The sequence below is a fragment of the Neovison vison genome, chromosome 2 (assembly GCF_020171115.1).
Source record: "Neovison vison isolate M4711 chromosome 2, ASM_NN_V1, whole genome shotgun sequence".
NCBI classification, from domain to species: domain Eukaryota; kingdom Metazoa; phylum Chordata; class Mammalia; order Carnivora; family Mustelidae; genus Neogale; species Neogale vison.
This window is the reverse complement of record NC_058092.1, coordinates 43797009-43824696: the sequence shown is the minus strand read 5'-3', so window position 1 is coordinate 43824696 and position 27688 is coordinate 43797009. Positions and strand designations below refer to the sequence as shown.

Sequence of the window (27688 nt, the reverse complement as noted above, 5' to 3'; positions counted from 1 at the left end):
CCACCTCTTCCTGGCGTCCTAGGAGAAGTTCTTAGACCTGGAGGTGGGGCGAGAGGCGGCAGTTTTGGGCGGGTCAGGGCGGAGCTGAGGAGACGGCGGAGGCGGAAGCTGCGGCCTGAGGGGCGGGGAAGGGGCTGGCCCCGGAAGGCAGAGGAAACCCTGAAAAGAAAACAGCAACAAGCTGAGCTGCTGTGACAGAGGGAAACAAAATGGCGGCACCGAAGGGGAGCCTCTGGGTCAGGGCCCAGCTGGGGCTCCCGCCGCTGCTGCTGCTGACCATGGCCCTGGCCGGAGGCTCGGGGACCGCTTCGGCCGAAGCGTTTGACTCGATCTTGGGTGATACGGCGTCTTGTCACCGGGCCTGTCAGTTGACCTTCCCCTTGCATACCTACCCCAAGGTAGGTCCCGTCCGAACCGGGCTACGACCCTCCCCTGGCAGCCCATCTCTCCCCTCTCTCGCACTTGTGTCGGCTTGGGAACCTGGGTGTCGAATCCACACCCTTCAACTGCTGTCTCCCACCTGTGTAGCTCCTGTTTTCCTCCCTAATTCTACCGGCACCCGTCTCGTGCTGTAATTACCGGAAGTTTGTGCTGCATCGACCCTATAATAGACTGGGGACGCAGAGATGAGCGAGACCTGACCCATTTCCTCGGGCAGCTTGCGGGGTGGCAGGGAAGACGAGCACTCCGATGGGGAAGAGGATATAGATGATTAATGCAGGGTCTTCACGTTCGAGGGGTGTCAGGGATGGTGGGGGGGTAGGAGCGAATATGCAAGCCCACAAAAGGTTAGTTTATAACCCGTGTTTACCGAGCGCCTCTCTGGGCCGGGAGCGCACACGCTGTTGTGGGAGTCAGAGAAGCAGACAATTACACCGTGGTATGAAATATATTAAGTCAGACCTAGTAGTTGTGAGACGCACAGGAAGGGCTTTCCGCCTGGCTTGAATTACTGTGTGCGAGACGCTGCCACTGGGGCTTGGGGTGGCTTAGAGAAGCAGTTAGGTTTCTGCGTTCAAAGAACTTAACCGTTCAGTGCAGAAGACAGAAGGAATTCGTGGCGCGGGTATAGAAATGAGACTGCCCGTGGGAGGTCAGGGTCCCAGTTTACCGAAGGGAGTGACCCTGCTTTCACTTCTCATTCGCCTGCGGTTGATGCCTTTCCTTTAATTCCATTCTGCTTCTCAAGTTTTTGGTTTGTTTTTTTTTTCCCCCAGCTTAGGAACTCTGTTTACTCCACATTCTAAATTGTGTGGTGACTCCCCACCCTTTCCCCCACCCTTTCCCGTATGTAATTTGGGTATATGCTTCCTTCCCCCCACTGGCTTTTTTTGTAAGAGCTTTTGCTGTTGTTACTGGTCTTTTCCTCCTTGTATTCCCTTCATCTCTGTGCTGTTGGCTTAACCGTGTGACTCTTTGTGCTCTCAGACTACAATGGAACCACGAGGAAAAGGCCAATGAACTTTAGGATGTTCCTTATTGGCAAATGTTTTCAGGTCTTTGAAATGAAAAGCTCTAAATGCTTTCACTTCCCATATGCCTGTTTACTGCAGGATTTTACATTGCATGGGATTTATCAATTTTCAAGAAAAAGTGTGGGATATTGATTATCCTGAAATTTTCAGTCAGACACAAATTATAACAATCAGGAGAAAGAAATGAGAGATTCTGACATCCAGATTTCAATCAATGTGTATTGCCCTAAACACATTACTGTGTTCTCTACTTATAAATCTGTCATCATTAAGAAGATTGAGGAAACTCATTAAGATTTATTTGGCCTGGCATTGAATGGAGGCTTGTTTTGTTTCCTTCTAGTGTTTGGTTGTGTTTTTTTTTTCCTTTTTTGAGATTTTCCTAGCAAACTTGTAGTATGAGTCGGGATTTTGGGAGAATAACTAAATAATATAAACGTTTCTGGAAACTTCAGGCACTTTTTAAACATCCACTATTTAACAGTTTTTAACAATTGATATGCTATCTGTTAGTCATCTTTGCTTATTCATTAAAGCTGTTCTCACCAGGAACTTGGAAGTCATTTGGCTTCCTGTATGTTAGATGGACTTAAAATTTATTAACTGTCTACTCTCTGTTCTCCAGTTTGATGAGAGATTTATACCCATTATCCTTTATTGTCACTACCATGCAAAGTAGGATTTTACAATGGAGACTCTGAAAGGTTAAGTGACTTGCCTAAGGTCACATAACTAATAGGTAGTGGAGTGGTAGGAATGCAGTCCTAAAACTGGCTATACTATGCTGCTTTCTATTAATAAAGTTGTGTTGAAAAGACTTAATTTACTTATTTCACTGATTTCTTTTGGCCCTCCAAGTTACTGTGCTTTGCAGTTCAGGAAAAAGCAGTGTGTGTTATAAGAAATTAGATGAATTTACAAGCTCAAGTAACCTTACATCTGGTATTTGCAACTGGAAGATAGAAATCTCATTTTAATGGCTCTTTTTCAGAATGAATTATTTGTTGCAAGAAAGTAGAATAGCTGTTAGTAAGTAGTTATTTCAAAATTCCATTATAGTTACCATTTAGCTTTCCTCAAAAGCTCAATTGCATAATTTGTCTGGATTCAAATACAAGAGACGTGTGTTATTTTAACAACAAAGCTAATTAGAACCAACCTGGTCATTTTTAAAGAGTGTGGGCTCTGGAACCATACAAGCCTGGGTTCCATTCTCAGCTCCACTTTTACTCTCTGTGTATCTTTGCTGATCACTTAACTTCTCGAGACTTCATTTTGTCAAATGTAATAAAAAACAACAACAACAACACCTCACACCTTAGAGAGCTCGTGTGAGGATTAAAGGTAAAGTATGTGGCACTCTTAGCACATAAAACCAGTTCTGGGAAAGCAAATGCATATATTCTATAAATGGTATCATTGAAGTCCCTTCTGATTATTTAGCTGGCATTCAGTTTGGTGGGGAGTACCATTTCCTTGTGCTCTAAATCAGAGGAGATACATTTAAGATAAGCTTGCCAATCATTTGAGATACATAGAGCATGAAATATTTACTTAAAATAATAATATTATCTAGTACATGAGACACTTAGTTGGAATAAGGATATGATTCTTAATAGCTACCAGTTGAGCCCCTACTCTGGGTTGGACATTGTATAATAACCTCAAGTGTTACCATGCTGTCTGGCACATTGTGGGTGCTCATTAAATACATTATTTTATTATGCCTATTTATTAGATAGTATAGCATAATATTCATTTGTGGATATAAAGTATATAATCCTTATCATAGTCAAGATTGATATAAGAGTATTGTCCCCATCTTGCAACCAAGGAAACTGAGGCTGAGAGAGATTGTCACTTTGCCAAGATTGTACAGGACAAGTTGTGCGGCTGAGCTTTAAAGCAAAACTGATTCCTGGACCTAGGCTCTTTGCAGCATGCCATACTCTCTTTCGGAAATGGAGTTGGAGGGCTTATTGGCTTGGTTTAAGAAAAGAAAACCTACCTGAAAATGAAATGGCGTGCAATAGAGCTCATACTAATGAGCTCAAGCTTCCTCTGTGCGGTATAAGGAGATATGTGATGCCCCAAATGCAGCTAGAATTGAAGTCCAAAAACACTCTAGCTTCAGAATTCATGATAACACTTGTTTAATGTCAGACTGCAGCCATCTCCTCTGAATGGGTTGTTGCTGTTGCATACATCTCACTGATCTTTCTGCTGGAAAGAAATGCGTACCTTTCTCTTCCATGGATTGCTAACTGGTATATGCACATGCTGTTTCCCTCCTTATTAGGTGCCTGCCAATTTGTACACAGTGGATCACACAGTAAGTTGAGGGGGCTCCCCCACATGTACTGGTTTGTGTTGAGTACTGTGTATTTCATCTAACAAAAGCCTGTTGAAGACATATTAAGCAGTTAACATTTTCCCGTAATGAAGAATCAACCCTATCCTGAGCTCCCATAAATAGACAATGATGCCTGTAACTGTTGTTTTCTGTTTTTAAAAAAATCTATTATCATGATTAACACTACTACCATTTATTGAGCACCATCTGTGTCCCAGGCACTGTACGAGGAACAGCTATGTTCTAGCATTCTTGAGGGCTTTGGAGATACTTTATAGCTATTTCCCCTTCATGATGAGAAAACCGAGATTTAGATAGGTAGAGTCACTTGTGCAGCGTCACTCACCAGAACAGTTTTAATCCAGGTCTGGCTGATTCCAGAGGACTTTCCCATACTCCGTACTGTTGCTCTTGTTTGTGTGTTCAGTTAAAGTAAGCCAAGTTTAAAAACGCCTTTCATGAAAGCATTTTTATAAATGTATGCCTCACTTTGTGGGGCCTTTATGGAACTATTTGCCACGTGAAGCTAGTTAGGATACTTTTTCCTGAGAAGCCAGATGAATTGTATAAATACTTATGTGGCAGAAGGATGCCATTCATCCTGAGGTCCTTGCTTACTCATTTCTACTTCTGTTAAAGTTCTGATTATGTCACTGTTATTTTTATTTTCACATTGTTCCCACAACATGTAATCTTGGAATATGGAAAAGGGTTTGGGTTTTTTTTGTTTTGTTTTGTCTTTTCCCACTAAGCTTCTTTCTTGGGTATCACTTTTAAAATAAGAAACTAAAACCTCTTTATATGGCAAAGGTCTTGGGTATTACCTGGCTCCTATCGTATTTCTTGCTTTCAGTTATAAACTTTTATTGGACATTTTATAATAAACCCTACTAACTGTGTTTTCTTTTTGACCTTTTTTCCCCCCAAGGGAAAAAGATTATTTTTTTGGTAATCCTCCTTCTTCTTGAACTCCCTAGGAAGAGGAGTTGTACGCATGTCAGAGAGGTTGCAGGCTGTTTTCAATTTGTCAATTTGTGGATGATGGAATTGATTTAAATCGGACCAAAATGGAATGTGAATCTGGTAAGATCCTATGCTAACAGTATATATAGCATCGCAGTTTTTTGGGTTGTGTTACGCTTCTTATGTATTTTCCTCATAAGAGGACAAGCATATTGTTTAAACTAATTTCTAGTTTAAACTAATCTCTAGTTATTATGAGGTTACAGTTTTATCAGCTGCTGCCAGAAATTTCATGGACTTTTTTTTTTTTTAAGATTTTATTTATTTGACAGACAGAAATCACAAGTAGGCAAAGAGGCAGGCAGAGAGGGGACGGGGAAAGCAGACTCCCTGTTGAGCAGAGAGCCCCATGCAGGGCTCAATCCCAGGACCCTGAAATCATGACCTGAGCTGAAGGCAGAGGTTTTAACCCACTGAGCCACCCAGGCACCCCAGATTTCATGGACTTTAAATTTCATCTATAGGTTTCCCTGCTATATGAAAGTAGAGCATTCTTGTGAAACCTTTCCTAAGCCAAAATGGCATAGCATAAAGAAGCAATTACCATTACTTTACATGGAAAATTTTTTGAGTGTTCTCAGACCCAAAAAATAACCTCTCTTAGGCTTTTCTGGTACCTTAGGACACATCTTGCTAAGAGGCACAAAGTAAATCAAGATAAAACACAGAATCTCACAGACACTGTCAAAGCTATGGTAGCTTGCCTGCCCAGCACAGTTCCCAGAGAAGAAGCTTGGTGGTGCTGCCCTTGCTGCTGAGGAGCGCGGGCTGCCTCTGTAATGGCTCACTGCAGAGCAAATGCTGAACTTTAAAGTTTTCGCTTTCTTTTTCATAAAAGCATGAATCCTCTTTGGATTTCTTTTGGTTAGCAAAAATAGGTATGAACTTCTGAAAAGTGGGGGCTGCTTCTGTTTGTTGAGCCAATGTTTATTTGGTACTGTGGGTAGGACACCTTTGTGTAACCAGGCATTCGGTTTAAATGCAGTAGTAATTACCCTTCTCATAATTTATCGCTACCTTTTCAGTGGATAGTATAATTTTCTTAAGCCTTTCAATCATAGGCCAGTTGATTTAGCTCAGCGCTTTTTGTTGTTTTTTTTTTTTTTAACTGAATCAGGCCTTTGACTCACTATTTAATAGTGTATTCTTTGTGGGTCATGCTGATAAAAGTAACCAGAGTCTGTCATCTCTTAAAACACTGTTCTTACCTTTTGGTGAAAGAGATGTGTTTATTAAAAGAAACCTGTAATCAAGACAAAATTGACATTTAACTTTTTAAAGAAACTATAGTGGAATTCTCTCCATTCATTACATTATGCTGCTTATTCAGTATAGCAGGAGGTACTTTTTTCCCCACCACTATGCCATGACTCCTATCTAGTCTCCTTGATATCATGACGTTATTTTTTAAGGGCTCAGTCTCGTGACTGGCCATCTTTATATGTGCATAATGCTGTTCAGTTTATTATCTAGCACCTTGGAGAAGTAGATTACAAATATGTGACTGGGTCGGAAAGAAAAAAGAAAAAATTGTTACAGTGGTGAATTGTTCTATATCATAAGAAGGAACTGGCTCTGCTGAACTAAATGAAGAAGGTGTGCACCCATTTCAACTTTAGAATCCTGCTATAGGACATTTTCTAAGTTCAGGTTCTCAGAATTTAGGGTGTTAAAACTGATTGCTTTGTTGGATTTTTCTTTGCCATGCAAATACCCTTGATTCTCAGGAAAGTCATCCAAATCTTAAAGGTAATGTCACAGATCGGTGTAAATCACTAAAATACATTGTTTTGTTCTACTCCATGAAGCATGGTATTGCCATTTTAAACATATAGAAATCAACAGTTGAAGGGTTAAACAGCACAACCCAGGTCACATACACAACCAAATGTGTATGAAGCCAAAACTTCAGGATGCCAGACCAGTGTTTTTTCCACTTTGCAAACCTTAGTGATGAGGATCCCCTTATTATGACCGTCATCATCTAGCCTGAGCCTGAGTGTGTAATCGGTAGATTTATACTGGAAACATCTGATGTGTGGGAGGTAGGAGATGCGAGGTTTATTAAAATAATAAATTTGCTACTATTATTGAATTTGAAAGTTCATATCTATGAAATGCTTTTTAAGTATAAGAATTTTTTTTTTTTTTACAAAATGCCAAATCCCTTCTTTTCTATCCTTTCCCTTTTTCTTTCCTTCCCTCTTTCTCCTCCATCTCTCTCTCTCTTTTTCCTTGTAATTTGACTGTTTTTCTCTTACAGCATGTACAGAAGCATATTCCCAATCTGATGAGCAATATGCTTGCCATCTTGGTTGCCAGAATCAGCTGCCATTCGCTGAACTGAGACAAGAACAAGTACGAAACAATACTGCCTTTCAGAATTGCCTGCTTAAATTGCACTGATTTGTATTGAAATGTTTATCGCCCACTAGATACTGTTTTAGTGTTATATTTTATAATTAGTTTTCAGCAAACAAATTAAATGTTTGCAGATAGAAAAGTCAGTTGCATAATTACTTTTGTATAATGCTTCGCTGTTGAAAGTTACATTCATATCCATAATCTCTTTCGTATTTTCTCTCGGTCCAGTGATAATATTATCCCCATTTTGCATATGAAAAAACTGAGGCTCAGAGAATCAGTAGTTGACAGTCATTTTTTTTCATCCCAGCTGCTGTTGCCTGAACTTAGATCATCATCCTTTCTCATCTGTATTACTAAACTTGCAAACTATTTTTCCACTTCACCCCCTTCTAGTCCATCCTTCAGTATGTGTTCAGATATTTATTTTCTAAATGGAAATCTCATCATGTCATTCTCCTCTCTTATATACTTTAGGAGCTGCGCCCCCCGCCCCGCCATTACATACAGGGTTAAGTGCAAACCACTTATCATGGCCTGGCTCCTGATTACCTCTCTTAGGTCGTCTCTTTTCCCTACCCCCCATACTCTATACTCCAGACATTCTGGATAAAGTTTGTTAATTTATTAACTTTTGCAGAGGAAGTACAGCTACATGGTATAGAACTCAGAAGGTAAAAAGAGTATATAGTGAAAAATCTCCTACCCCTGTATCTCCTGGCCATTCAGTTTTCCTCTTAATGTACCCAGGGTTACCAAGACAGATGTATTTTATGCATATACAAGGATGTATGTACTCCTTTTTTAAAATACAAGTATACATAAATAATGTCAATTCATTCTGTTCTTCATTGTACAATCCACTGTGTGGATGAATCGTAATTTACTTAAGCTGTCTCTTATTTGGAGATGTTGGTTGTTTCTAATCTTTTTCATTTATAAGTGATGTTGCATACTTTGCATATTTATATCTATAGAATAGAATCACAGTAGAATTGCTGAGCAAGAGGTATCTGTATTTTAATTTTGAGAAGTAGAGCAAAATTATCCTCTCTGGAATTTGTACCAATTTTTAAAATTGAGATGTAATTCACATGGTATAAAATTCACCCTTGTGAAGTATTCAATTCAGTAGTTGTTAGTATGTTCACAAAGCTGTGCAACCATCATCACTATCTAATTCCAAGCATTTTTATCACCCCAAAAAGAAACCCATACCCACTTTCCTTCTTCGCCCGACAATGTTCCAATTTTATTTTAAATTTGTGTTTTCTTATGAGTAATGTTAAACATGTTTTCTAATTTTTAAGAGCCATTTTTTTCTCTTAGTTGTATACATACTTAGTAGTTCTTAATTTTTATATGATGAGTTATTTCATGGTTTTGTTCCTTCTACTCCCTGTCGTTCTATTGAATCCCCTTGATTCAGGGCAGGTGTCATTTCTTTTGTGAAGCCTTCTTAACCCCTTCTCATCCTGGTTTGGGTTAGGTGGTTTTCTTTATACATACGTATTACCCTATTTTTAACCTCTGTCATATATAGATTACACGATTAAACACAGGTATATGTCAATGAATAAAATACATGTGGTCCCTGATCTCCTGAAATTTATAATCTCAGTGAATACCTGTTTGGTGAATTAATCAATGAAAAATCTCACAGCTGTTAGTGGGAAAATAGAATCATGAATATAATCTTTTGATTCTATAATCTGATCTCTTATTCCATAATGCCTCTCTTTTGAAATATAGCAGAACCATAGCCATCCCTAGAGTGCAGCAAATGGTATCCCATACTTGTGCTCAAGAGAGGCCCACTGCTGCTAAGTAAATGAAAAGGTCAGAATTGGGGAGACATGATATCCATTAATGTTAAAATCAGTAGCTTACTATATATATTCAGCCCATAACAAGTACTCCCCTCACCCTGCCCTGCTATCAGATGTCTCACATTTGATGTATATATTCTTTTGTTTGAGTTTTTTTCCTTCCCCTTTTCCACTGATGTTCATTATAGCATGATATATTTACATAAAAGCATTAAAGATGAGGAGAGTATAATTTGTCCCTCCCCCTTAAACCTCTTGAGGCCTTGCTAATCCTAAATTAATCAAATCTTAAGAGTCTTCACAATTTTGAAGATTCAAAATCTGATTCAAAAGTTTGTTATTCTGATAGAGGTGACAGGTAGTTTATAAATGTGTTTGGTGGCAAATTAAAGTAGCCTGGATCTTAAGCTTTATCACAGTTTATTTGCGTAGGAAACTAAGAGTTTAATGCTAGTTATTGTGGTAGAATCACTTAACCTTTTTTACCTGTCCCAAGATTTGGGGAATGCTGATTAAGTTTGCTCTCTTGAATATAAATCTATAAAAATAATAGATTTCTCATGATTTAACTTTTTTTTTTTTTTTTTTTTCTTTAAAGCTCATGTCTCTGATGCCAAAAATGCATCTACTCTTCCCTTTAACTCTGGTAAGGTCTTTCTGGAGTGACATGATGGACTCTGCTCAGAGCTTTATAACCTCTTCATGGACTTTTTATCTTCAGGCTGATGATGGAAAAATAGTTATATTCCAGGTAATAACTGTACTTCATAGATTCATTTAAATGCTGACAATAGTTAAGTGTACATGTCTTAAATGAATGTCTTGGCATAGAGCGATATATATCATCAAATAATAATTACTGATTTGGCCTACATTAAAACGTTGGGCATCAAGACACAGTGTGACTTCCTTCTGCCCATCAGAAGCCTATCTCAAGCCTGTTTTTCCTTATCTAATAAGAACTCTGAGTCTTCTAAATTTTTATAGTGGTTAAATTGATAAAATGAAACCTCTAAATATGAAAGATAAAAGTAATGAATGTACTTTGACTATAAATAATGACACGAATATATAAATCACATATGGAAGAGCTCTATGACATAATTTTTAGTTTTTTGCAGTGCTTTTCTTCGTAACTCTTATAAGAGCTTGTTGAGAAAGCATATTGCCCCCCTGGAGGAATAACTTTTCTCCTACCTCATTATTGACCATGTGATGTAATGATAATAACTTCTTTTCTTAAAGGTTCTTAGGCACTAGGTGTTTACATATCTTGTCTCAAATCTTCAAACACCTTCGTGAGGTTGTATTATCCCTCTTTTATTGATAAGGAAACCAAGAGTCTAACTTTTTGAGGTCACCCTGCCAGTAAGTAACAGAATTAGGCTTCAGACTCAGGTTACTTTCATTCCCAGGCTCATATCCCACCCTATCATGCTATCTTCCTTTTAATTTGGTAGTTAAATTCCTCAGATGTACCACAAACTATGTTGTGGCACTTTCTCTTAAGTAATAATTAAAGTAAACCTTTTAATTATTATTGCTAATAGAATGGCTCACTGTAAGGCAAGTATGTGATTCTTAGTACTACCCTGAGTCTTAGGTCGTCTATATTATACCTTGGTAATAAGTAACACACAGAAGGATTTTCCTCTTTAAATTCATAATTTCTGTGTCCTAAAGCGAATTAGCCTAAAGCTTAAGTTCAATCTCAGGGTGGACCCCTCATTTATTCCTAATTATATGTGAGGTTAGCTTTGTTTCTCTCTTTGTATTAACTTGAGTGCAACTAGCCTGGAGAAACCCCTGCTCCAGAGGGTCTGTGCTATATGGAAGATGTGAAGTACAGAGTATTTAGCTATAGTGTGTGAATTACTCATACTTAGGGAAGAATGGAATGTTTCAGATGAGAAAAATAGAGATAATAGGTGTTTAGCCCCATATTTTGGCAGTCTGCTAGAATTAGAATTCATTTTGCAGGGTATGCTAGTTAATGCAGTATGTTATAATTTGTCCCTGCTTTTTAATTTTTTTTTAATGTTGTCAGAAAGTTAAACTGACTAAATACTGACGATGCCAGAAATCTGTCTGTTTCTTTGCAAGGCACTGGATCTGATGTTTAGGAAGTGCAATTAAAATATATTGTGGCTAATGTGTTTTTTTTTTATACCAGACTTCTGTTACTTTTTCTCAATTTGAATGTTTATACAGATGATGTGTTATAGAACTTGTTACTGAGAAAGGCATAAGAAGTACAAATGGCTTAATTGCTTTCATTATCATTTTAGTCTAAGCCAGAAATCCAGTATGCACCACAGTTGGAGCCGGAGCCTACAAATTTGAAAGAATCATCGCTAAGCAAAATGTCCTGTAAGTTTCATTTCAAGTAGCTTGGGATAACAACATGAGCAAATCTGGTTGTGGTCTGGGATTGGTTGTATGATTGTTCCTACACTAATAGAAATTGAACAAATTATTTCTAAACAGTGGTTCTCAAACTTTAGAGTGCATTAGGATCTGGAGAGCTTGTTAAAACAGATTTCTGACCCTTACTTCCAAAGTTTCCAGTTTACTGGATCAGAGATGGGACCTGAGAATTTGCATTTCTAACAATTTCCAGATTTTGTTGATACTACTGGTTAGGGGACCATGCTTTGAGAATCAATATTCTAAAAACATGTAGCTTGCTTTGAAGGATATTTGACTATGAACTAATGAGGTATTCTGACATTTCTGATATGCTAACCAAATAGTGAAACTACCCCAAAAGTGTGAGTTCTTGTTCTATTTTTACTTCCAAGCTAGAAGTAAATTTTAACTTGTAGGAATGTAAAACATCAGTCTAAAGCTGAGCTTACCTTTGAAAATGTGCTAGTTCATACCTTACTTTAGATACTGATTTCATTAACTTTCTAATTATTTTGTGATTAGATTGAAATTAAACAACGTTATTAAGCAGAAAGCAGCAATGTCAACAAGAATTTGAAAATAAAATAGGAAATCCATAATGTGGTAGAATATCTATTTGGTTGTTAACATGCTAGAGGAACTTGCATTCCTTATCAGGGTATCAGATTATACTTATAAAAGCAACTGGGTATCTGTAGAGCCTATCTATCTAGGGGTAGTTTTGAGACCAGTTTTTGGGATACAGGATATCATAAATTATACCTTGTTATTTCAGCAGATCTGCAAATGAGAAGTTCACAAACACATAGGAACTATCTTGAAGATGGAGAAAGTGATGGCTTTTTAAGATGTCTGTCTCTGTATGTATTCCTGTTTATTTATAAGTATAGGTGATAAAATCTGGCTTGTATCAGACAAATGCATTCCTTTTTATTGTTTTAAAATTATATTAGCTGCTCAAAAACAAAAAAAAATTATTTACATTTTTCCTACCAACTTGTGCTTTTGGATATTTTAGTTTGCTTAAAAGGTAGTACATACTACTATAATAAAACCCAAGTAGATAGTTTCTTTCACAGTACAGAAGCATTCTTGTTAAGATGCCCTGATTTATGTTAAGAAATGTGCTTCTTCAGATGTTTAAATTAAGCTTTAAAGTATGTCTGAATAGTTTGGGGTTGGATTTTTGTTTTTAATCTTCGTGGGAAGGTAGGGAGAGTAGGGAGGGTAGGTAAGGGGTATAGATTAAGGAGAGCTTTGTATTCTGTCCTAAGGAATGTCAGCTCTATATCAGGGATCCTTAAAGATGACAGCGGTGGGGCACCTGGGTGGCTCAGTGGGTTAAAGCCTCTGCCTTCAGCTCAGGTCATGATCCCAGGGTCCTGGGATCGAGCCCCGCATCGGGCTCTCTGCTCAGCAGGGAGCCTGCTTCCTCCTCTCTCTCTCTGCCTGTTTCTCTGCCTACTTGTGATCTCTGTCAAATAAATAAATAAAATCTTTAAAAAAAAAAAAAGATGACAGCGGTAACGGGTACATTATACCCTCCTAGGAAGGAATATCAAGCCTTCTGAGAGTGAGGGGGGTTTTATTAAAATATGTATGCTTCTCCTCCTCCAAAGAGTTCTGATATGAGCTCTCCTCCTATGGACCCCCCCCACTCACCCCTCCAAAAAAAAAAGAACAGAAAGGCAGTGGCCCACAGCACTTACTGATAATTCCTTACCGCATCAGATACCAGGCCAAGTGTTTGAGTAGGGATGGTAAACAAATGCCCTCACAGTGTATGTGCTCTAGTGGCCCGTTGTCGCAGGTATAATGCTGCAGTAGTCCAGACCACCTGCCTCCTGTACGTTCTTACATTAGAAATAGTTTCCGAGGAGTCTCCTTCTCCCTCTCTCCCTCTGCCTGCTGCTCCGTCTACTTGTGCTCTCTCTCTCTCAAATAACTAAAAATCTTAAAAAAAAAAAAAAAAAGGAAGAAAGGAAGAGTTTCTTGACAGGTTTTATCAGGTGTCAGCAGCATTATTTTGGCAAAATTAATTCCTTTAACCAAACAAAGGCTTTTAAAGACTGGGTAAGAAAATGAGGGTTTAACTTTAAATTTTCCCTTCCTTTTATTTCTAAATCTTGGCAGCATAATCTTTCTCTCTGGGGTATTTAGGATTTTTGGCAGTTTGATGGTCTCATGAAACCTAAGTAATCACTTAATCTTAAGTTACAGTTTATTCTCAGTGCTGTGCTACCTGGCAGCTTATTGTTGACTTATATCCTTTAGCATTTTGTCATTATATTTTATGTTCTTTTAAATCTAAGATTTTAAAAGTAATTTTGTAAATGGTTACTTTAGGAAATAGCTAACTTTTTAACTAGAGCTTTAACGCCTAGAAGTTTCTGTGTACAAACAGCATTTTACATTTTAGCAAAAAATAACTCTTTTTTTTTTCAATGCTTTTTCCCTTCATTGAGCTCATTTGACTCTTAGAAAAGTACCCTGTGATAAGTAAGTGGGTCAGAAGTGAATTGCCCACCCCTAAGATTATAGATCCACTACATCAAAGTTCAAACCTAGCTTTTTAAATGCTGCATCTGTTTATCCTGTTCTGCCATAGGTGTCTATTTCCTGTAGGGTCATGAGTTTTTCATGGTGACATGCGAGATCACCTAGCCAATCAGTGGAATGTGGTCTTTTGACTCTTAACTGCAGTGCTTTTTATTGTGTACATAGCTGTTACGGAGATACCCTTAACTTCCACAGTGGAGTTTGAGGTCAACTCATTTTTTCACTTGCACTTCTTTTCAGAGAGTCTCTTATATGCCAGGAACTGTTTCAGGGACTTGGAACCTAAAGAAAGCTGTTCAGTGTCTGCCTCTCTGGAGTTCTCAGGTCTAGCATGGTAGAGACAAACATGGAAAACATGAACAAGCAGAGATGATTGCTCTATATCATACATTCCTCTCATACATAGTACAGAGTATTCCTTCAAAGGGAGGATTGACAGAGGGCATAGATGGGAGTCTTAAATAATGACCAGAGATTTTTGTCAGTTGTAGCAGATTTCTTTAAATTTTTTTTCAGCTATGCTGGCTTCCTACTAAATATATGAGGTATAGAAATGTGTATGGAGAGTCAGGAGAATCAGAGACCAAACTGGGTGGACAGGAGCTAGATAGGAGCAGGAAAGTAATCATATCTAAGTATTGGGACAAGGGGTCCATGCAAAGGATAGAAGATCAGGTTGGAGAGTTTGGTGAATCTTGCAAGCAGCTATGAATCAGGGTGAGGGACAAAGGGAACAAGAGGTAACGGAGACAGTTGAGAACCGTAGGATTGTTTTGTTGTGGAAGTAGAAGAAGCAGATGGACTCTAAAGTGAGCCCCAGTTTTCTGGCTTAACTAGTTGTTACTGAAATCCAAATGTCAAATATATCCTTCTTATTTCATGGAAATTCCTTAGTATTTGGGTTAGGGCTGGAATATATAAAGTGGGTGTTTTTTTCATTAAAAATATTTTTTTACTCTATTATCTTTCTGAATTGGAATACTTAAAGCATCATATAGGCGTTCCTGTTTTTAGATGCAGTGCATTTTCCATTGCCCACCTCTTTTGCTGGGAGACAAATAATGACTGTGCATACCTTTTCCTTAGCATGTTCAAATGTTGGCAAACCATCAAGTGAGTGGGTTATGGTGGTAAGTATAGACCTTCTATGAGGTAGTATTGGATGAGCGCAGATGTGAAAATCAGACTACCTGCAGTAATTGCCACAGTTTTTCAGAACTGGACTATTAAAGATTTAAAAATAGCTTGACTTTTTCCTATTCTTTAAATCTTAACCTATAGTTAGGCAAAAAATAGGTTTATGGGAGATTATGGGAAAAACTCTAGTTGCTAATCCTTATAACCTCCCTGGTTTTCTGAGCCTGAAAAGAACCTGTTGACACTGACTTTATGATGTTTTAAATGTAAGAAAAATATAAATCTCTTTACTAGGATATGCTAGAATGGGTACAGAATGCCTCATAATAGATGTGCTCTTATAAATTGAAATGTAAGTAAATTTTAGCATATTAGTTATTTGAAGTATTCTGGGGAAGCTAACTTCTAGAAGCCTGTTGTGAATCTTTTTATAAAATAAATGATCATTTCATAATGTATCTGTTCTATACCTTAAATCTTTGAGATACTGGGTTTTCTTAAAGCAAGTTTCACTATAGTGCCTTGCAAAATATGTATGACATATGAATAGCAGCATACAATTTATAGGACATTTGATTTACATTATCTCATTTAGTAATTAAAAAATAACTTTGACAATAATTTGCTTTACTTTTATATATTTAGCAAAAAGCCAATATATCTGATTTTTTTTTTTTTAAAGATTTTATTTATTTATTTGACAGAGAGAAATCACAGGTAGATGGAGAGGCAAGCAGAGAGAGAGAGAGGGAAGCAGGCTCCCTGCTGAGCAGAGAGCCCGATGCGGGACTCGATCCCAGGACCCTGAGATCATGACCTGAGCCGAAGGCAGCGGCTTAACCCACTGAGCCACCCAGGCGCCCCTGATTTTTTTAAATTATAGAAGTGATAGCCATGTTACAGAAACTTGAGAAATGGAAGACCCTAATATAAAAGCTATTATGATATTTCCTTCTCTGGGTAAGTTTTTAAAATAGCTTTAAAGGTAGTACACGTGAAGGTTTATTTGTGTTATTGAAGTAAATACATAAGGTTGATGCCTTTCATTATTAAGAATTTGTTGTTTTATATTACGAAACTTTAACATGACTACCTTATTTTTCAGTAACTCTGGGTGGATTTTAACCACGACTCTTGTCCTCTCGGTAATGGTATTGCTCTGGATCTGTTGTGCGACCGTCGCTACGGCTGTGGAGCAGTATGTTCCCTCTGAGGTAAATTTAACCCAAGCCCTTTGGCCATTTGAACACTGAACCATGTGATTTGCCATTTTAAATGCCTAATTTGTTAACTGGAAGAACAAGGCCTCTCTACTAATGGAATGAGAGAAAATTAGGTGGTTTTAATCACACATGGAAAATGGCAGGTTTGCAGAATGAGAATGACTGTCACCAGTTTTTTGTGACACTAACTACCGGAGTGCCGAATATGTTGGCTGGTTTGAGTAAGGTGTTTCTCTCTCCCTGGTTTTCCGAGCCTGAAAAGAACCTGTTGACGCCAGTTTCTAAAGCGATCTGTGAGAAGAAAGACTTGTAAAACTACTTAGAATTTTAAATTAATTGCCACAAATGTCAAGGAGTAATTGCTGCTTTAGGAACAACAAGGCTGGAGTATTTGATTTTTGAGTTAATATGTGCTGATATCTAACCCCAAGAGAGATGGAAAACTCTTGTGACTTCCTTTGGTAATTAAAATTTAACTGGCCCAAGAAACCTAACCATGTAAAGGATTTTTGTGTTGGGAAAAGGCTATAATTTGGTGACTCAGCTTAGCTTTCAAGAAAAGAAAGTTATTTGTGTAACTAAATAGAGGATAATAATGTGTATGGACATCAAATCCAACTGAAATAAACTTTTGTTTTCTTGTGCTTCCAAAGTGTAATGGGAAAATATTTAAAAGAAGAAAGGAAAGAAATTAAAATAGAATCTACTAACAGATAGTTAGCATGTGCCTAGCATGGTGCTTGAACGATAGTCTTATCTTCATAGGGTTTAAAGATAGCTTTTTAAAGTAAGGTTTACATATGGGTAATGATTATGATAATATATTTCATGTTTTTTATTAAGATGCTATGTGATATAAGCAGCTAGAAACTGGAACAGGATAACGTTGGTCACTAACATTTATAGAGTTCTTTAAACTTTATAAAATATTTTCATGTATCTTCCATATCCAGCAATACTCTAGAGCAGGTTTTGTCATTCACTTTAGAGATGAGTAAATAGGCTTACTTCATCCAGGTGACTTTCCTGGCTTTGCACAGCTGTGAAAGTATTGAGACTGGAATTCAGCTCATGTCTTTTGACTTGCAACTCCTGTCCTTTTCCTCTATACTCTTTCCTGTGGCTGATAAGGTGGCACAAATAATAAATGCATAAAGTGTTAAGGAAAGCAGAGTTTGTGTGCTGAGATTATCAGGAAGGGCTTTTGGATAATGAGGGTCTTGCTCAGAATTTCGAAAAATGGGTAGTAAGGCATGGAATAGCAGAGAGAGGAGAGTGGATAATTTTCCCAATTACAGACAAGAATAAGCTATCAGGTGGGGCGCCTGGGTGGCTCAGTCTGTTAAGCTTCCAACTCTTGATTTCAGCTCAGGTCATGATCTTGGGGTCATGAGATCGAGCCCCAATTCAGACTCCGTGCCGGAGGTGGAGCCTGCTTAAGATTCTCTCCCTCTGTTCTTCCTGACTCCCCTCCATGCTTGTGCTCTCTTTTACTCTCTACTTGGGGGAAAAAAAAAAAAAAGAATAAGCTATCAAGGAAGGACTGTAAGGAATTGATGAGAAGAACTTCATTAGGAAATCAAATGGATAAAGTTAGACAGGATTGGGAAGAACTTTGAATTGTGAGAAGTATTAGAGAATAAGTAAATTTCTGTAGAATTCGTCTACTTATGATATAAATATACAGATAACATTCTCTTGCTGCTGCATTATCTACTTGTGTTCTTGTTTAGTTTTGATACCTATAATTTTTGTTGTTCCTGATAAAACTAAAATTACTTATCTTACATGGGAATGTCTTTGCCTGTTACTTCCTTTTATAGAGAGCTGCCCTATGCTCTCTATATCCTCATATTAATAAAGCCTTATTGACCCCCACCCATCCTGTGGTACTTCATTCCTTCCTTTTTGTATCAGCACAGTTCCTTTTCCTTACACCCCAGGTACCCCCTTGTCAAAGAAAGACTCTATAGAGATTGGTCCAGTTATTGTCAGGAAGGACTGGCTGACTGACCTCAGGTGGAATTTACGTCGATCCACCACAACCTGAATCCTGGTCCCCAGGCCAACTGATTGATGTCAAGCACTTTCTCCCAGGCACTGTTCTGAGTGTTTTACCTGATTAGCATATTCAGTCCTTTCAGTAACTTGTGAGATGGCTCTGTTATTATCCCCATTTTCCAGATACGAAATCTACAAAAGAGGGTGTACAATTGCCCCAGTATCACTTACCCAGGTATTCTCATTCAAAAGCCAGTAGTATGCTAAAGTCTCTTTAATTAGCTTGAAATCCTAAATAGGAGAGTTGATTATGTATTTCATTCAGGAGCTGATCTCCTATGTGCCCTCTTTGACACTAGGAAGATAGATACCAGCTGGACCATGTGGTTCATGTTTTTGAGCCAGGATCCTCAAATTTCTCTTATCCAAACAGTTATGGGCATTTTATGGTTTTTCCTCTCTTATCTCCTTACTCAACTTAATGGAAATGACCTCTTCTCATTGTAGTTTTGGTTATATCTTACAGACCTGGGGATCTTTCCCTTCCTTTCAGATGATTCTTGATTTTCTCTTCCTTTCAGATGTTGTCACTGCTCTAAATTTTGTTTTGATTGTATAGGTTTACTTCTGTGAGAAATTATCTCCTATTTTTTAAGTTCTTTGGGGAAACACCTCACTGTTCCCACATATGGCTTAGAGCCTGTGATCATAAAACTTAAAGCATCAGCACTACACACGGTGTCCTGATGGCAGCTGTTATATTTCCCCTAGATATCTGCCATATGGATGTTTCTTGCCCCTCTCTAGAACTCCGCTACATATCCTTAATAATCAAAATTATGGCTGCACCCTCAAAAGGCCTGTACTTTTCTAAGGAGATACGTTTTCTAGGAAAATGTATGGAAAACAGCCCCTTAGATTCACTGCTTTTAGGCTTTATTTTCTATGTGAAACCTCCTCTTGCTGGGTAATAATGTTTCAACTGTTGTTTTTTAATTATAAACATTCTGTGTACTTACTGTAGAAGTACACATAAAGTACACATAAAGAAAAAAATCACTCATCATCCAGAACTATTATAGTATTTCCATTTTTTTTTTTAAGATTTTATTTATTCGAGAGAGAGAGAGAGAATGAAGGGAGAAAGAAGGAGAGAGAATCTGAGGTAGACTCCTGTTGAGTGCAGAGCCCTACACGAGTCTTAATCCCACAACCGAGAGATGGAAGCCTGAGCCAAAACCAAGAGTCTTGGATGCTTAACCAACTGAGTAGTGTTTCCATTTTAGTGGATTTTTTTTCAGCATAAATAATTTTAATACACACTAATATTTTGTTTTTTGTTTCAAAATATATTGCAGTGTAAATACTCTGTCCCTGGTACTTTTTTTCTCTGTTTACTGTAAAAATAGCTGAAAACTTAGCATTACAAAAGCTATGCAGTTTTCTTGGCTAAAATCCACCTATTTTTCACTTTCATAAAACATTTTCATTGATTTTATCATTGAAACATAAATTATTTTTTACCCCTTTCCTTAGTAACATGAGACTTCATTTTAAGTTTTAACAGGTATGATTCAGGTATGAGCAATGTTATTTATATTTTGTTACATTACTTACATATATGATCCTGTGTGTTTGTAGGAAATCATGAGCCTGCTGAGAGAATGTGTGTCTCTTCAGTACTGACCTGGTATTTGGGAGCTCAAACATGAAATAGAACAAGTTTCTTTTCTAGTCACTACAAAGTTTAAAATGGTGGTGATAAAGATCCGGAGTGTGATCCTAGAAACATATGAGCAGCTTTGTTTTTCTTATTTAGGAAAGCTCTGTAATAATTCCTTTTAGCCTGCTTTTTGCACATAGTAAGTACTCACCATATATCATTTGATTGTAATGACCAGGAAAAGGTGGCAAAGAATTTCATCTCTTTGGCTGATTTTATAGTCTTTTTTCTTTCTTTCTTTCTTTCTTTTTTTTAAGATTTTATTTACTCACATGCCAGATAGAGATCACAAGTAGGCAGAGAGGCACGCAGAGAGAGAGGGGGAAGCAGGCTCCCCACCTAGCAGAGAGCCTAATGCAGGGCTCGATCCCAGGACTCCAGGATCATGACCCGAGCCAAAGGCAGAGGCTTTAACCCACTGAGCCACCCGGCGCCCCGCTTTGGCTGATTTTAAAGCAATTTCATTTTCGAGTGACTTGACTTATAAAGGCTTATTCTCTTTTCTGTACTTTTTCATCAAAATGACTTTTTGATGTCATTTTTGAAGCTTTATGGGATGACACTTGGTCTTGTTGAGCTATCTATTTAGGATAAAGAATTGTCATTCGTAATAGTCTTCATCGGGCAGCTCAGACTTGACACGTGAGAACAGGATGCAGCCATATTGGATATTTATTCCTGAAGATGAGGCAGAATATGCTATTGTAACAGGCGATGATATAGATGCTTCCTCGGTGTTATCTCATCATCCGTGCTTCTTTATCTCTTATTTGTCAAGATCGTGATCCTCTGATTTCACGTGGTCAGTTAAAAAGGGTTTTAGTTCTCTTGAGCAACTCCCGTGCAGCCTGGTTTCAGCATGAGCTAGACATAGCTCACCCTGGTCTCTAGTGCTTGCAGCTCCTCTCCCTCGCAGTGCCTGAGCAAGTGCACCATGGAGAGCAGGAAGTGGAGACTTACCTTCTAGGCAGAAATTGCCCAGTTCATGTTTCTTGTCACCAATGCCTTCTGTTCCAACAAGGAAGTTTTCCTTTGGGAATTGGTCAGTAATTCTTCTGATGTCTTAGACAAGATTCTCTATCAGAGCCTGACAGACCCTTCCAAGTTGGACAGTGTTAAAAACTGAACACTGACATTCCCAAGCCCTAGGAGTACACCCTGACTCTGGTCGACACAGTCCTTTACATAACCAAAGATGACCTCATAAGTAATTTGGGATGCAAATTTGGGATGAAAATAATTTGGGAACTGTTGCCAAGTCAGGTATTAAAACATTTATGGAGTCTCTTTAGGCTGGTGCAGACCTCTCCGTGACGGGACAGTTTGGTGTTGGCTGTTATTCTACCTCCCTGGTGGCAGAGGAAGTGACTGTGATCACAAAGCATGGTGATGATGAGCAGTATGCCTGGAGTCTTCTGCTGGGGCTCCTGCACTATGCATGTGGGCCATGGTGAGCCCATTGGCTGGGCTGCCCAAGTGGTCCTCCACTTTCAAGAGTACTTGGGAGAGGCTGGTCAAACAAGTGGTCAAGAAGCACTCACAGTTCATAGGTTATCCCATCACCCTTTATTTGGAGAAAGAATAAGAGAAAGAAATCATTGATAAGGCAGAGGAAGAGAAAGGTGAGAAAGAAGAAGATAAAGTTAATGAGAAACCCAAGACAGAAGATGTGGGCTCAGATGAGGAGGATGATAGAAGGAAGGACAACAAAAAGAGAAGAAAGAAGATTAAGGAGAAATGTATTTATCAGAAAAAACTGAACAAGACTAGGCCCATTTGGACCAGAGACTCCGATGACATCACCCAGGAATAATATGGAGAGTTCTACAAGAGTCTTACCAATAACTGGGAAGACCACTTGGTAGTCAAGCACTTATCTCTAGAAGGTGAGTTGGAATTTAGAGCATTGCTATTCATTCCCTCTTGGGCTCCTTTTGATTTCTGAGAACAAGAATAAAAAGAACAGTATCAAACTCAGTTTGCTGTGTGTTCATCATGGACAGCTGTGATGAGCTGACATGAAAGTATCTTAACTTCTTCCATGGCTGTCTTTGACTCTGAGGATCTACCCCTGGACATTGCCTGAGAAACACTGCAACAAAGCAAAATCTCTAAGGTCATTTGCAAAAATACTGTGAGCATGTGCCTTGAGCTCTTTGAGCTGGCAGAAGACAAGAACTATATAAAAAATTATATGAGGCAATCTCTAAAAATTTAAAAGCTTGGAACCCATGAGGACTTGACTAACTGGCAGCTCCTCTCTGAGTTGCTGCACTGTCACATCTCCCAGTCAGAGAGGAGAGGACTTGTCTCTCAAGAAGGAGACCCGGAAGTCCATCTGTTAAGTCACTGGTGGGAGCAAGGAGCACATTGTCACCTCTGTTATTTTTTTTTTTTAAGATTTTTATTTATTTATTTGACAGACAGATTACAAGTAGGCAGAGGAGATAGGCAGAGAGAGAGGAGGAAGCAGGCTCCCCGTCGAGCAGAGAGCCCGATGCGGGGCTCGATCCCAGGACCCTAGGACCATGACCTGAGCTGAAGGCAGAGGCTTTAACCCATTGAGCCACCCAGGCGCCCGTCACCTCTGTTCTTGATGACCAGATGCAGAAGCAGGACTTCAAGGTAGTTTAGAGGACCGAGCCCTATTGACGGGTACTGCATGTAACATCTCAAGGATTTCGATGTGAAGAGTCTGGTCTCTGTTAGACAGGAGAGCATGGAGCTGCCTGAGAATGAAGATGAAAAGAAGAAAATGGAGGAGAGCAACGCCAAGTATGAAAACATCTGCAAATACATGAAAGAAATCTTAGATAAGAAGGTGACAATTTCTGGGCATCTGGGTGGCTCAGTCAGTTAATCATCCAACTCTTGATTTTGGCTCAGGTCATGGCCTCAGGGTACTGGGATTGAGCCTGCATAAGGGAGTTTGCTTGAGGATTCTCTCTCTCTCTCTATCAAATAAGCAAATCTTTTAAAAAAAAAAAAAAGGTGACAATTTCCAGTGGACTTAGGTCTTCACCCTGCTGCACTAACTAGCACCTAACCTTGGACAGCTAACACAGAGGAGATTGGGAAAGCCCAGGCACTTTGGGATAACTCGACAATGAGCTGCAGGTTGGCCAGAAAGCCCCTGGAGCTCACCCTTGCCCGCCCCATTGTGGAGACACGGCAGCAGAAGGCAGAGGTCAACAAGAATGATGAGGTTGTCAAGGACCTGGTGATGCTGGTGTTTGAAACTACACTTCTCTCTTCTGGCTTTTCACTTGAGGATCCCCAGACTCTACTCCATCTGCCTCATAGTCAAGTTAGGCCTTGGGCATTAATACAGATGAAGTGACAGCACAGAAACCCAGTGCTGCTCTTCCTGATGAGATCCTCCCACTTGAGGGTGATGAGGATGCCTTTCTTGTGAAACAAGTAGATTAGGAGTTTCTACCTACAGACCTTGTGCCCTCTGTATAGTGTCCCCATGGCTTCCCCAGTGGCCTTGGGTGGCCCTGGCCCACCTGGTTCCCTCTGCTGATTCCAAGTGGGTTTTTTCCTTCTGTCTTTCTAAGTCAGGATACAAGGGCCTTGAACATCTGACATTGGGATTGGATGTGTATTGTGGGGTTTTTATTCATTTTGTTCGGAATCAACGTATGTGAAATAAAGAAGATGCAGTTTTATACAAATAAAAAAGAAGGGTTTTGGAAGGTTCCTAATAACATTCACATTAGTAAATCCCATACGTTGAATAACTGATGGTCACATATGTGAATAACTTTCTATGTGCCAGGCTGTGTTCAGGGACAAGAGATACAAGTGAGAATATGATGATCAAGGTGGAACAAGTGAAATGACAAAGGTTCCCAAGACTCAGGAAGTAGGGTGAATATGTCTTAAATTGTAATAAGCATTATTTTCTTTGTCTTAAAAAAAAAAAAAAAAAGACCAAGAACCTTGCTGTTCAGAAGTGTTAAGTCTGCTAAAAGAGTCAGAAAATCAGAAAACAACATACGTTCCACAGTTTTCAAATCCAAATTCTGTTAAGAAACTGAGTTTTAGAGATTTAAGCAGCTTATCTAAGATCATTTAACTGGTTATTGGCAGAACTAGGCCTAAAGCCCAAATACGTATTTACTAATTTTTTAACTTTTAAAAGTAATACGTGTGGGGTGCCTGGATGGCTCAGTTCTTAAGCATCTGCCTTTGACTCAGGCAACAATCCTAGGATCCTGGGATCAAGCCCCTCATCGGGCTGCCTGCTCAGCAGGAAGCCTGCTTCTCCCTCTCCCACTCCCCCTGCTTGTGTTCCCTCTCTTGCTGTCTCTCTCTCTGTCAAATAAATAAATAATCTTTAAAAAATAAAAGTAATACATGTTCCTAAATTGTCTTCTTTTTCTTCACTTCTCAGGTAAACCAGATAGTAGTTTAAGCAATTTTTCTAATTACCACATTTTAATTTTATCTTCTGTTTTTTGTTTTATCAACTTTAGACATTATCTAAGGTCTTTCTACTGAAGGATGAGGAGCTTGGTTCGCTCATACTGTTTCCCACATCACCTTCATCTCTGCACATTCTGGTTTTTGTAATGTAAATTTTGTAGGCTTTTAGTGATCACTTTATAAATTTCAATGGACTTCTCATTACTTCCTTTCCTTCCCTCTTCTCATACTCTTGATCTCAATTTTCATTAGACCCTTGACAATTAAAATGCAGATGTTAGTTCTTCTGCATATATAATTCAGTGCTTTGCTACAGGTTGACTTGAATAATTAAAAGCCAATAACCAGCATTTACAGCATTATGATTACGTAAATATTCAAAACAGAACCAGATACAGTGATGAATAGAGTCACATTCAAGCAAATAGATCCTGAATTACTTAAAATTTTCTCAAGAGAATCTTGCACCTATCTCTGCTTAATGGAATCTTTTTTCTTTTGTTGCTAGCCTTTTTCCCATTTTCTAAGTCATCTCTTCTTGTTCTTCTTGCTTCTGTTTCTTGTATTCTGTGTGTTTTGTTTTCTTGAACTACTTTTGCTGGAGCACTTTCTTAAGTAATTTTCTTCATAAAGGATGCTTGGGTGGTAACTTACAAAGTTAATATTATTGAAAATCTCTGTTGTACCCTTGTTATTAATTGGTACTTTGAGAATGCAGAATAGACACAAAATCGGTATACATACTACAGATTATCCAAATGCTCCCATTCATTTCTCTGCACACATTTTACACTTTCTTCCTGCTCTAGATAGCTTCTTCCATGTCAGTGTTTGAAATTACCACAACAGTTCCCGGTTGCCGTTCAAAGGTCTTTAAATCGCTTTTAGGTAAATTTCTGAAAGTTTTTCTTGCCCAGTGTCCCAGAGCAAATGATCACATGCTAATTCTGAGTTTTAAGGAGGCCACGTTATATCAGATTTATGTCCAATCCATCAACCGCTGAATTTGTCTGAAAGATATTCCCTTACTGGGAAAGTATAAGGTACTGGGCTGCCTCTTTGTTGCAGAATAGTTGTTGGCTTGAAAAATTGGCAGCAGACCACATCTGAAACGTGTTTGAGTCAGCATCCATCACGACAAGCACTTTTAGAACATTTTCTTTACACCAAAAAGAAAGCTCGTCCTCAGTCGTAGTCACTCCCACTGCCTCCCAAGGACCACCACTACCACCCTGAGCCACAGACACCCAAAATGTGGTCTCTCATGACCCTTTGCACTTCGTATGATGTGGTGAGGGTTCATCTGTGTTGTAGCATGTAGCGGTACTGGTAGATACTTAATCTCTTGAAAGTGCTCTTTATTTAGCATCTTTGAAAAAATACTTTTCCAATATCAAGTACTTCTAGGTGGTTTTTGCCTCTGTCAATCATGTCAGCACTTAAGTTTTTAATTGATAGATTCAGAGATTTGTTGCTTTGTGAGTTAATGAAATCTACCCATTCCCTAGTAAAAACTTTTCACCTTGTTTTTTGGCCTTTAGGAGATAGACCTAATCCAAGTAGACCTACTTTCAAAAGATGTTAGACATTACTGTTATACTCGAGGAAGTTTTATGCTATTTACCTTGATTCTGTTTTATGTTTTCATCCTTCTGTTGTAGTATTTTCTTAGATATGATAGAAATAATTTGAGGAACTTTTATGTATTTATGAAGAGACTTATATCTGTTGTTGTAGTGTTTCATGTATATTTTTTGTTCTACTCATAGCCTTTTGAAATATCTTTTTCCAGTGTGTTAAGTCAAAACTTAGCCTAAATCATTTGATCACTTGTTCAGAGAGCTAAGGATCTTAAAGGAATTGATCACCTAACAAATCAAACATCCATTATCAGTGTTCTTGGTTGGCCCACACTAACTCCATTTAAACCTGAGCAATATTTCTTGATACTTAGTTGTTATATTTCTAAGTATTTTAAGTTGGGACATGTGGAAAAGTTTTCTTTGGCCATCCGTTGGGAGCTGAATCATGTATCAGTAACACTGAGTAAAAGTATTCTTCATTCTTGAAATGTCTGTATAGAGTTTTTGTTTTTGTTTTACCAAATACCTGTAGATTAAATTGTTATTTGAAGACATACACACAGAGGTTCTTAACTATTCAAATTGTTAATGTGCATTGATTTTCTTTTGCAGAAGCTGAGTATTTATGGTGACTTGGAATTTGTGAATGAACAAAAGCTAAACAGATACCCGTCTTCTTCTCTTGTGGTTGTTAGATCTAAAGCTGAAGACCACGAAGAAGCAGGGCCTCTACCTACAAAAGTGAATCTTGCTCATTCAGAAATTTAAGCTTTTTTTTTTCTTTTTTTAAAGTAAGGGTAATAGACATCTAAATTTTCATTCCTCATAGAGCTTCTAAAGATGGTTTCATTGGATAGGTCTTAAAAAATCACTATAAAATGCAAATAAAGTTACCCAAATCTGTGAAGACTGTATTTCCTGTAACTTTATCTGTAATTTCTTTTCTAGTAATTTAAGAGACGGATATTTGGGATTGCATTTTTATTTTACTAATACCTGTAGCTGTTTCATTATTTACATTGTTTTTGTTTGTTTTCTTTGTTAGCCAAATTCTATGAGCTGATCATTGCTCTTCCCCACCTCCTGCCATAATACTCTCTGTCACCTTAGTTAATAAACTCAATACTCGATAGGATTTGATGCTTTTGCTCAGAAATGGCCCACAATGTGTATTTTGAAATTTAGCAGGAAATGCCCTTTAATGACACTACACTTTCAGTTGTATTGACTGAAATCATTAAAATTTTATTTGAATAATTATGTGCTGAAATTTGAGTTAATATACTCCCGATTTTCCAGATCGTTCCTTTCACCCCTACCCAACCAGAAGAGAATTTTGAAATGTTCTGTTTATTGCTATGTAACAGGATGGTCAGAGAACAAACTGAAGTGAAGATGACCCTCCAAAAAGTGCGTTGTACGTTGTATGTGTAGGCTATCAGATTTTTGTTGGATGAGTCTTTCCAAAGAACTATTTTTCTTTGTTAGGAAGCTTATCATATGTAAGTTAAAGATATTTTCAGAGAAAATTTCTCATGTTGCCTGTGAGAATTAGACTCTTGCGATGCAGTATTAAGT

General features: G+C 38.3%; 1 protein-coding gene and 1 pseudogene across 4 annotated transcripts; both read left to right on the top strand.

The window, feature by feature from the left end:
- The first annotated feature begins 124 nt into the window (after positions 1-124).
- On the top strand, positions 125-27367 carry TMEM59 (transmembrane protein 59). Of its 4 annotated transcripts, none has more exons than XM_044238294.1 (9): positions 125-398; positions 3775-3807; positions 4806-4911; positions 7115-7209; positions 9643-9795; positions 11333-11414; positions 12232-12313; positions 16255-16363; positions 26723-27367. In XM_044238294.1, exons 1-9 carry the CDS (start codon positions 210-212, stop codon positions 26876-26878), a joined length of 1005 nt encoding a protein of 334 aa, XP_044094229.1. In that variant the 5' UTR covers positions 125-209; the 3' UTR covers positions 26879-27367. The 4 variants fall into 4 exon arrangements, with proteins under 4 accessions (XP_044094229.1, XP_044094228.1, XP_044094231.1 ...); XM_044238293.1 differs by having other exon boundaries at positions 12229-12313; XM_044238296.1 differs by lacking the exon at positions 3775-3807.
- Positions 21072-22546, top strand: LOC122899999 (annotated as a pseudogene).
- Positions 27368-27688: the final 321 nt, after the last annotated feature.

Coding starts and splice junctions, on each gene's coding strand:
- TMEM59 (XM_044238293.1), top strand. CDS start 210: ATGGCGGCACCGAAGGGGAGCCTCTGGGTCAGGGCCCAGCTGGGGCTC. Junction 399..3,774: donor CCTTGCATACCTACCCCAAG/GTAGGTCCCGTC, acceptor CCTCCTTATTAG/GTGCCTGCCAATTTGTACAC. Junction 7,210..9,642: donor CTGAACTGAGACAAGAACAA/GTACGAAACAAT, acceptor TTTTCTTTAAAG/CTCATGTCTCTGATGCCAAA.